Consider the following 11,117-nt stretch of genomic DNA (forward strand, 5'->3'; position numbering starts at 1 on the left):
AGATAGCTTAATCGCTTATGTTATTCAAATAAAATATATATAATTTTTTGATTAAAATATTATAATGTATTCATAGCTTACATATATGGAGTAATCTACATAATATTTTTAAATATAATTTAATATTTTCATAAACTATAAATATGTGTATAAACATAATTATTGCATCTATAAATACAAACAACTATATATCCAATAACATGATATACTTATAAATAAACATAAATATTTAAATCAACAAATCCTATTTCAAATAATAAAATTATGTAAATCAATTAAATTGTTTGCTTAAAAGTTATTATAAAACTAAACTAAATTATTAATACAGACTCGCGCGTAGCGCGAATATAAAATCTAGTCTTTATTATAATAATTGAGTTTTTGCTCTTTCTCCACGTGGACATATGCTTAAAGCATGTGGGACCCACTTAATTTTTGGTTTATTTATTTTGGTCGAATAGGTTATTAGTTTGGTTTGGTCTGATTTGGGTCTTCATTAGTTGTTGGCGTTCTTCCACACTTCATCCTTGCCGTGAATCTGCAAACCTCTTTACCTTCCCTTCTGTTCAATGTATTTCTTTTAATTCAGAAATAAAGATTTCGGCAATCACCATGTCAAACCAACCTGAAATTTCCGACTCGTAAGTATCCCCCCAGATCTTCTCGCTTTTGGTTTTCTGCTCATAAAGTTTCGATCTTTCTTATCAAGATTAGGGTTTGTAGTTGTTCTCTCCTCTAATAAGCTGGTTTTGACTCATGGGGTTTAGTTCATATAGGGTTCATTTTGGTTAATATTCGTGACAAGCATTGAAGTTGATTTAATTCGGGTTTCACTGTTTCCAATCCCTTCTCCACACATAGCATGCAAGCAGAGCATACACATAGCAATTGAACGTTTTATTGGATGACAACGGTTAAGTTTCAAGTATTTTTAACTCCCAACCAGTTGATAATAGTGAATTAACTCAAACTCTCTATATGTTAATGTATCTATACTATTAAAACAGAAGTCATGACTTAATTCATGTGTGATTTTTTTTTAATTTGGACCACCCTTAGAAAGTTGTTTAAATTATTTTTTATATAAATATTTCACCTATTTGAATATTCTATAACAAACAAATAAATAGATATTCCTATATTTTCTCTCAAATTGTATTTGGATAAAAATCTTTTCATATCATTTTTACAATATAAAATATATTTCATTTTTCATTAAAATAAAGCTTTTAAATATTCAATCAATTTCGTATTTGTTTAAAATAAATGTATATTTCATTTTTCACTTGAACAAAAATTTATTTTTTTTAGTTAATTTTGTGTTTATTTAAAAATTAAATATATATTTCATTTTAACTAAAACAAACTTTTAAAATATCTAATTAATTTTTGTAATTATAACTAATCTCATGTACAATATTTTACTAAATTTACGATACTAATTTAATATAATAATTTTCAATTCAATTTTTGATCCTTAATCAATAAGATTTTCAATTTACAATTTTATATCACATGATTTAATATATGCTATCACTGAAAATTCAAAAAATATAAATTAAGTTACTGTATGTGAACTATAAATTTGTTGTGTTTTAAAATGTTATATTAAAAAATTTGTAATATGTTAAATATTATAGTTAGCCATGTAAAATAAATAATTATGTGTATAAAAATGAAAATAATCACCCGTACGGTTGTGCGGGTCGAGTTCTAGTTTTCTTTTAAATTTCTAATGTCTAACCACTCAGATCCTAAAGGGTGGTTGTCGTGGGTTAGAGAAAACTTATGTTCCAAGGCCTACCAAATTTCAAACCCAAACAATTTAAACCCGGTTTACTTTTTCATTTTCGTGAAACATAAAGCTATACCAATTTCTTTTTTTGGTCTGCGATTGAATTTTTTTTTAACAACTTCAAAACCATTTTTATTAAAAACCGCTAAACCTATACACTAAAAAATATATAACAATATAAATATATAAATATCTCCACTTATTACTTTAATTTTACAAAAAAATACTACATTTGAAAAGTTTCACAATAAAATCCGTGTAAACTAAGAAAACTATTTTATTTACGGTACATATACATTTAAAAAAAATAAAATCAAAATTTAAACCCTTTTCCTTACACAATTTGGGCTGTAAATTAAGAACTACATAAGTTCGGTTATCTTTGATCATTAAACCATAAATAACGGTAAAGGTCAATCAAAACTATATCAATATATGATTAAAAAAAAATAACAACGCAAATTAATACTATGGTGATTGTTAGATCTACGTAATCAACCTGTGTAACTTTCAATCCTCCATTCTTAGATAATTATAGACAACATGACCAAATAAACTTTTGTCAAAAAAAAAACAATACAATTACATACACAAAACAACACAATGCATTAACAACGTACCCAGCCCCGAGCTTGCGCGAGGGCTAAACCCCTAGTAACTATAGAATGAGTGACAATTCTGAGTATTTGGGCCTTAATGGGTTTTAAACAAATATATGTATTTCTCATAAGAAAAAAATAACATTGGCCTGTTGACATTGGTTATGTAAGCTATTTTCATAAGACAAGAGGAATGAGCAGGTGGAGATGTTGTTGCCGCCTTTGTATCTGTCGGGATTGTCTCTTGTATCTTCTGGTGGGGCTGTGTTTGTTTCTCTTTTATTTGATGGGTAATATGTAAACAAAAATCATTATTAGTTGTATTTATCGGAGTTCATAACTTACTCTGTTTTTTGTTTAGGTAATTTCATTGATCTTGTTTGTCGTTTTCGTCTTTTTCGTAAGCATCTGCGAAATTAAGTTTGTAAATTGTTAAATAGCTGGCCGTGTAGTTTGTATTTGTTTAGCAGACTCGATGTATGTGTCGTTGAGTTTTAGTTGAGGTGATTATTGTAAGATTATTAATGATTCGTCTTTTTGGGATTCTAGTTTCTGGTGTTTTGATTGTTTGGGTTGTTGTGGTTTCTTTTAAGCTGTAATTTAAAGGTTTGTGTAAAATTAGTTTGATAAGTAAGGGAGATAAATAGACGATCACAGAACTTGGGTAGGAAATATTTTTGATTATTGATGTTAGCACAATATAGACAATAATATAAAGGAAATTGTGTGTTGATTACTCCCTCTGTTTCATTATAAGTGTTGTTTTAGGTTTCGTCACACGGATTAAGAAAACAATTAATTTTTTACATTTCCTATAAAAAAAACACTATTACCTATACACCTAATTATATTTCAACCGATAGAAAAATAAATTTTCCATAAAATTGATAAATTTTGCATTGAAAATCGAAAACGACACTTATTTTGTAACGAAACAAATTCTCTAAAACGACACTTAATATGAAACGGAGGGAGTATTTCTTACGGATCAATGAGGAGACGGATACAGACTCGAGTTGTTTCTTTGGTGAGGCCAGAGCCCTGGACAGAACGGATTTTCTCAACCACATCTACGAGCTTAAATATGATTTATGATATTGAACCATAATATAAACTCAGATGCAATATGATAATATACATGGGAGTTCTAGGTTTGTGTTCGCAATCACTTAGAGATTGTCGAACAGTCTAATCATGACTGTAGATTGATCCCAGGAGCACCTGTGATGACTTCATCAATAATGGTTGGTGAGATGAAACGAATGAGGAATGGATGATCATCTTGTACATGCTTGAACACCTAGCAACCTCAAAACGATCGACTTTCACAATGGAATTGACTTTCAAAGATAGCTTGTAATGGTCAGTACGTCCGGCGGGAATAAACCCATGAATCACGGAATCTGAAAATAATATTATTCAACAAAGAATCAGGAAATAAATTTAAAAACAATTATGTTAAATAAGTGTGATAGATCGAAGATTAACTTACCTTTTCATCAAGAAAGAGAACCGTGATTCCATAAACTCCATATGTCTTTCTTGAAGTTCAGGGAATCCCAGAAGCGGAGGAGGCCAGAGGCTATGCTCTGACTACTACGACCAAGACGGAGAGATTCGAAGGTTGAGTGACGGACGCCGGGGACGCTGGTTTGAGGAAATTGAGAGGCAAAGAGAGACATTTTCAAGAAGATGGTTAAAGCTAAGACGAATCAATGAGTTTTGTGGAGATGAAGATTAGGTTCATCAAAGATGAGAATTTCTCATATACATAGGGTTTACAGAGGGGCTACAAATCAGGAACATTTATGATCAAGAGATTTAAGATGGGGAGATGAAGAGTTCACCGGTGAAAAAATAGATTACGAACAGACACACGGCGTAACTCTGTAACTCAGACTTGTCTGAGACAATGATGAAAATAACCCTAACTCATGTTAAACTACGACAGTTTACAATATGAGAAAACTATAATTGTTACAAACTTGAGTTTTTTTCATATAACGTGATGAATCTCATTTAAAATAAAACTCATAATACACTTGTAGGCCCGGCCCTAAAAAGAAGCAGAAGAAGCAAGGGCTTCCGGCCTTCATAAATATATATTAGTTTCAGCCATCAATATACAAAGTATCCTTTAGTTTAGTGGTATAAATGTTGGTGTTTATATCTCAATAACCTGGGTTCGAGCCATGAGCTTGACACTTTTTAAAAGTGGAGCCCACAAACGCTGACGTGGCGCGCTGAGGAGTGAGCAAAGTGTCTCATTATAATGTAAATTTGGAGTGCTATGTCTGAGTCCATAGACTTCGAATTTAGCATCTCATACTTTACTGAGCGACTCCCCTGTTACTCACCCAAATGAAGATGTGTCAATCTCAGCTCAAAAGAAGTCCAATATCGAGAAAGAAAATCCATTTGCCATCTCTGTAGGGCCCATTACGAGATCAAGATCCACGGAGCTGATTGAGAATATTGCTTGCTTTGTTCAGAACCAAGAAATTGAAGGAGAGTTACTTGGCCAAACCACCATTACCCCAACTACCGTCATTTAATCAGCTGTTTCCTACAACAGCTAGTTTAATTAAGTCTTTGTCTGATTTATATTCCCTATGTTGTTCATGAAGCTTATCTAGTGATTTATTATTGTTTTTTTTTCCTTTTCTACATAACCTGGTTGAAACTCTTGTCTGAAGTAATGATCATTTTTATCAAAAAACTCATTTCTTCTTTGGTGATTCATTTGTTCTCTGGACAACTTGATTGTGAAGTGTGTGAACCCAAAACCATCAACAAACTCTCAAGCTGACTAGTGTGTCAAACCCAGAGTGAGAAAGGAGTGTATGAGGTCTTTTCCACAAACCTCATATCAATCCATCAAATCCCTTCAAACCATCCTTATATCAACCCTAATTCGTCCATCAAACCAATATCCATCAAAACCCCATCTTTCAATCTGTTATAGAGTAGATTCAACCAAAATTAGAGTGAAAATCCTTGGGAAAAAGTCATTAGGATGGCATGTCAAGTTATGTTGCTTCACTCATGGAGGCAACATACCAGTTACAGTAAAGATACTCTTAAATTTATCCTGACCGATAAAATTGTACGTAAAGTAACGCTTTATAACTTTTTCATTACCAAAGTTTACATATATTGATTCAATTTTTCAAATTTCGTTTGTATGGGGTAAAAATAAACTGTTCTTGCAAGAACATATACTACTGATGATATAAAAACAAAATTTCTACATACATTCGCACGAAAACAAAAATATGTGCGGTTGTGCAGATCAAAATCTAGTTCATATTATTATAGTTAAGTAAATATAACAAATGATAGTTGTCACTTTTACAAACAAACAAATACAAACACACCAAAGTGAGATTTGAAATTAAATTCAAACTTAACTTTGCCAAAGATATGCGCTTCCGTTACAAAATCATTTGACCTAGAATAAGAAGATCAACTCAACTTTGACCAAAAAAAAGGAGAAAGAAAGATAAACTCAACGAACAGAAAACAAAAACAATCAAGATATAAAAAAGGGTTTTCTGCAAAAAAACTCTCAACGTGGTTTTGTTTTGCAAATTGATCCGCGAACTCAAAAATCCACGGGTCAACCCTCCAAGTGCCAGTCAAACCGCAATATAACCCTCGGCCGTATGTATGTGTATTTGACAGTGTATAATTTTAACATTTTTCAATACTACGTCGTTTTGGCGCTAATTTTTAATTTGACAGTGTATATATTTGTTTAATTTGTTGTTCAATATATTTAGAAATCTATATAATTGCGTTTAACAAATCTATATATTTGGTTATATAGCATGCACATAATGTTCAAGTTTCAAACCCCGAGTTCAACAATTTTTTTTCATTCAAAAATTAGCGCCAAAACGACGTAGTATTGAAAAATGTTAAAATTATACACAGTCAAATACACATATATACGGCCGAGGGTTATATTGCGGTTTGACTGACACTTGAAGAGTTGACCCGTGGGTTTTTGAGTTTGCGGATTAATTTGCAAAAAAAAACCCTCTAGAAAACCCTATAAAAAACCATCCACCTATTTAACAATAATCTCAAACCCTAAAAAAAGAATAAAAAACAAAATTCTTATCTTTTCCTTTTGAGTTCACTTCTATATATATAAACCTCGTGTTCCTTGTACCACAATAAATCCAATACAAAGAAAACAATAAACAACAAACACTTTCAAAGAAAATAATATAGAAATAATGAAGCAGTCACTTCTTTCCATCTTAATACTTCTACTATCATCATCATTTGCACCCATCCACGCCCGCAACAAACCACAGCCGGCAAATTCTCCTTCACCCGTAGCTTCTCCAGCGCCAGGACCATCAAATTCTGATTGCTCCAGCATTATATATGACATGATGGATTGTCTCTCGTACCTTACCCCTGGATCAAATGATACTACGCCCACAAAAGTTTGTTGTCGCGATCGGGGAATTCTATCTGTTCTACAATATAATCCTAAGTGTATTTGCATTGGTTTAGAAAGTAGCAAAACTATGGGGTTTGCAGTGAATAACACTAGAGCTCGTGCCATGCCTACGACATGCAAGCTCTCCATTGTTGCTCCTCATTGCGGTGAGTATTTTCATTTTTTTCTCTCAAACCTAATGCTGTTTGCGTAGTATTTTCATTGTTCCGAAGTTAATTTTTTTATTGCTGGTGTAGCGATCCTGGACGAGGCGACACCGGCTGCATCTACTGCTGGTATGTCTCCGAGTACGTTTCTTTTGGCTTTTTTCTTTGATAATTAATCGACTATGTTTCATAGTTAATATTGAAGGCTTCTCTGTGTTTTTTGTTTTGCCTTACAGGTCGATTATACAGTATTAAAATGGTATCTTACGTTTTATTTTTAGCAATTTTACTATATTTTCTGGTAAATCAAATTTTATCTCATATTTCATTGAGGATCATTAGAATTATAAAAAGTAAATTATTGGTACCGTATTGGCATGGCAATAGTTATAAGTGAGCTACACTTTTGGTATGTAAACTTTCTTTACTTTTTTAATGATATATTCCTTATATATTAAAAGAGACATATTACAACATTTAAGTGTTGTCATGTGGAGGCTAGGGCTTCTGTGGTGACTCCAATGGCATTTAAGTTTTGATCTTCATCTGGTCGACACGGTCTTCGGCGTGTGGATCACCCTGGATATAGGAAGCTCTCATCACACACTCCATCTCGTTCGATCTTAACTGGTGTATTTCTCACGGCAGCAAAGGTTGAGACTCCCATTGGAGTCTCACTCTCTTCTCCATCAAGCGGATCTGTGCGTTGCCGATCTCTCTTGGTCTGCTCTCTGTGCAATATCAGATCTTCACGTTCGTTGACGTGTGATCACTGACTCCGGTTCACTGTCGTGTGATCACGGTCATTGGCTCTGGTTCATTGCCGAGCAATATCAGATCTCCACGTTCCCTGCCATGTGATTACATTCGTTGACGATCGTCTCGCTTGTTTACATCAGATCGGCTCTGGTTCACGATCGTCTCGCTTGTTGCCGAGCAATATCAGATCTTCACGTTCACTGCCGTGTGATCACCCAAATATGGGATCTTCGTACCGTTCAAATTCAGCACATATGGCTGATATCAAGGGCAAGGGAATCCTCTATGAGGATGATGATGAACCGATCAAGTTAACGGATCATGATGTCTCCCAAAACATTAATGAATTCAAACTGTCTCTGATCGGAAAGATCCTGAACCCGAAAAAACAAAGCGTGGAGAAACTCCTCCAGAAAATGCCGGTTCAATGGGGATGGAGGATCGCATCACTGCAAATGACTTGGGAAATAGAAAGTTTTTACTCAACTTTACCACCGAAGAGGAGCTAAACTTTGTTCTTCGACAGGGTCCGTTCCACTTCAACTTCTGTATGTTTGTGCTGGTTCGCTGGGAGCCCATTGTTCATGATGACTATCCTTGGATAATACCATTTTGGACTAGACTGATTGGTGTACCCCTGCACCTATGGACTGAGAACAACCTGAGAGAAATAGGTTCCCGGCTGGGACATGTTCATCAGGACACAATAGAGCTGATTGAAGGCAGAATGCTTTTAGATTTTGACTCTCGTCGGCCACTAAAGTTTGCAAGGAAGGCTGAATCTCCGGAGGGAGATGAGGTTACGATTGAAATTAAGTACGAGATGTTGTTTAAGTATTGTTCTACTTGTGGTATGCTTACACATGAGAAGGAGTATTGTCCTTCGATACAGCGCTAAGGCGTCTTTGCGCGGGTTCAGCTGCAGGAGCATAGGCCACAGCAGTACTCAAAACCATTGGTTAAGAAGGAACCCAATGCGCTACACTCAAAAGCGTTGGCTGGTCCATATCTTAAGCAGTCTAGCTATGCTACTGGGAGGCAGGCTATTGAAGGGCGAAGCTATGATTTGAATAACCCCCGTGAGGCTTATAAGGGCCATACGGATAGGGTTATTCGCCGGCGGGATGAACCGTCTTGGAGGAAGAAGTATGGGGGTGCGCGAGAGGAGGCAAAGCCTTACGACAGGTACATTGGTGCAACCTGGCGTGAGAAGAAGTCCCAGCCCCAGGGCCGCCATGATGGGAATGTGGTACGTGATCGGCTGGTGCATGTATCGCTGGATCGTGCAGATGGTCCAGATGATCACCAAAGGCAAAGGGCCTCTTCACCGCCGAGGGAAAGTGCTAAGAGTGTGCAGGCTGATTGCGAGGTTCCTCCACTGCAGTCTCCAGCGCGTCCGAGTCCTGATCAGAGAGGCTTGGGTAGGGCTACTGGTACGAGGAGAATAGCCAGTACTATTGTCACGCCTTCCCGGGGAGATGGCTTAGATGGGAACGTAACGAAACGTCTAAAAGGGACTCCTCGATCTCTAGCTTTTGATACTTTGACGGAGCAGGATCCAAAACCGACTAAGGAGAATGATCAGGTGATTGAAGCACTCGACGATATGGATATTACAGAGCAGCTAGATGATGGTTTGATGGATAGTGAGATGCAAGATGATGATTTGATGGGAGTGGAGCTTGTGGAAATGGAAGCCAAGAGCAGGCAGGGTAGGGAAGTTCGTGGTTCTGATCAGAAATCACAGAGGTTGGCTGGTAGATCATCGAGACATATTAAGCATGGTTACAAGTCGAGTGCTCCATTGGGCATTCAGAAAAATAAATTTGAGATTCTTCTTCGAGGATCTACACAGAAGAGATCAAAGAGTGATGGTTCGTCTCATGTATTTCGTGAGTCTGGTGGGACTGGAGGCTTAAGACGCCACCACCATAGCTCGAGGAAGAGAACCGGCTCTTCAAAGGATGATGGTTTGATGGGATCCAAAAACCCATCCCACTTTGATCAATGAGGACGCTCAGTTGGAACTGTAGAGGGATTGGAAACGACATCACAGTTCGAGGCCTTACGGAGATGTGTCAGAAGCATCGCCCAGGACTTGTGTTTCTTTCTGAGACGAAGAATAGAAGGCTGCTGTTGCAAAACATGCAGATTGACTTAGGAATTGATCATTTGTTTACTGTTGAGCCACTTGGACTCAGCGGAGGTTTAGCTTTGTTTTTATGGATGAGTTTCAAGTTAATGTTTTGTTTTCGAATAATCGTATGATTGACATTGAGGCAATCATTAATGGAATAAAAGTCTATATGACGTTTGTTTATGGTGACCCTGTACTAGAAAGTTGGGATCAAGTTTGGGAACGTCTTACGCGTTTCTCAACAACAAGAAATGGACCTTGGTTTATGATAGGAGACTTTAACGAAATAACATGTCATAACGAAAAGACAGGAGGAAGACAACGCCCTGTTAGCTCTTTTCTTCCTTTTAAGCAGATGCTTAATGATTGTGGCATGTTAGAATTTCCTTTCACGGGAGATATGCTTTCTTGGGTGGGGAAGAGAGCTGGAGGATCAACAGTTCGATCTCGTTTAGACAGAGCAGTAGGAAATGCGGACTGGCATGAGAAGTTTCCAAACTCGAATGTTAAGTACCTGAGGCTATGGGGATCGGATCATCGTCTGATTCTTGCAGACATACTCATAAAGCCAACGAGAAGATCCAAAAAGTTTAAATTTGATAAAAGATGGTTGGATAATGAGGAGTTACGGCAGGTTATCCTTGAGGGATGGAAATCACCTGATCTTCCTCCAGGCGCAAGTATTATGGAACATATTTCTAGCTGCAGGAGAGCCTTGAGTGAATGGCGGAAGCTAAATAATGTCAATTCGGCAAAATTAGTGGAAGAGCTTAAAGAAAAGGTGGAAGGCTTATATGCAGATGATAATGCCACGACTGAGAAAATTGCAGCAGCTCTGAAGGAACTCTCCCATGCTCTTAAAGCGGAAGAGATGTTCTGGAAGCAAAAGAGTCGGGTGCTTTGGCTGAGAGAGGGAGATAGAAACACAAAATTCTTTCATGCATTGACGAAGCAAAGAAGAGCAAGGAATAAGATTACACAGCTCCTAGATGAGAATGGGAACATTATCGAGGATGAAGAAGGACTTGTAGTCATTGCTACTAGTTACTTCAGGCAGATTTTTGAATCATCGAACCCGGAGGAAATCGAGGAGGCGCTAGCTCAGGTGCCAACAACAATAACTGGTGCTATGAATGACGACCTTACAGCTCCGGTCTCTGAATGGGAGGTCAAATTAGCGCTTTTTGCCATGCACCAAGAGAAA

At 36.4% G+C, this 11,117-nt stretch overlaps 1 protein-coding gene across 1 annotated transcript in view; it reads left to right on the forward strand.

Annotated features, from left to right (window-relative positions):
• Positions 1 to 6,596: 6,596 nt before the first annotated feature.
• The window catches only part of LOC106326530 (non-specific lipid-transfer protein-like protein At2g13820), a 7,972-nt gene continuing 3,451 nt past the window's right edge, over positions 6,597 to 11,117 (forward strand). Inside the window, exons 1-2 of the mRNA XM_013764493.1 lie at positions 6,597 to 7,017; positions 7,108 to 7,146. Of these exons, the coding sequence (XP_013619947.1) occupies positions 6,639 to 7,017; positions 7,108 to 7,146 (418 nt within the window). The 5' untranslated portion in view covers positions 6,597 to 6,638. The remainder of the gene's footprint in view (positions 7,018 to 7,107; positions 7,147 to 11,117) is intronic.

Source organism: Brassica oleracea, chromosome C2 (genome assembly GCF_000695525.1).
Source record: "Brassica oleracea var. oleracea cultivar TO1000 chromosome C2, BOL, whole genome shotgun sequence".
Taxonomy (NCBI): domain Eukaryota; kingdom Viridiplantae; phylum Streptophyta; class Magnoliopsida; order Brassicales; family Brassicaceae; genus Brassica; species Brassica oleracea.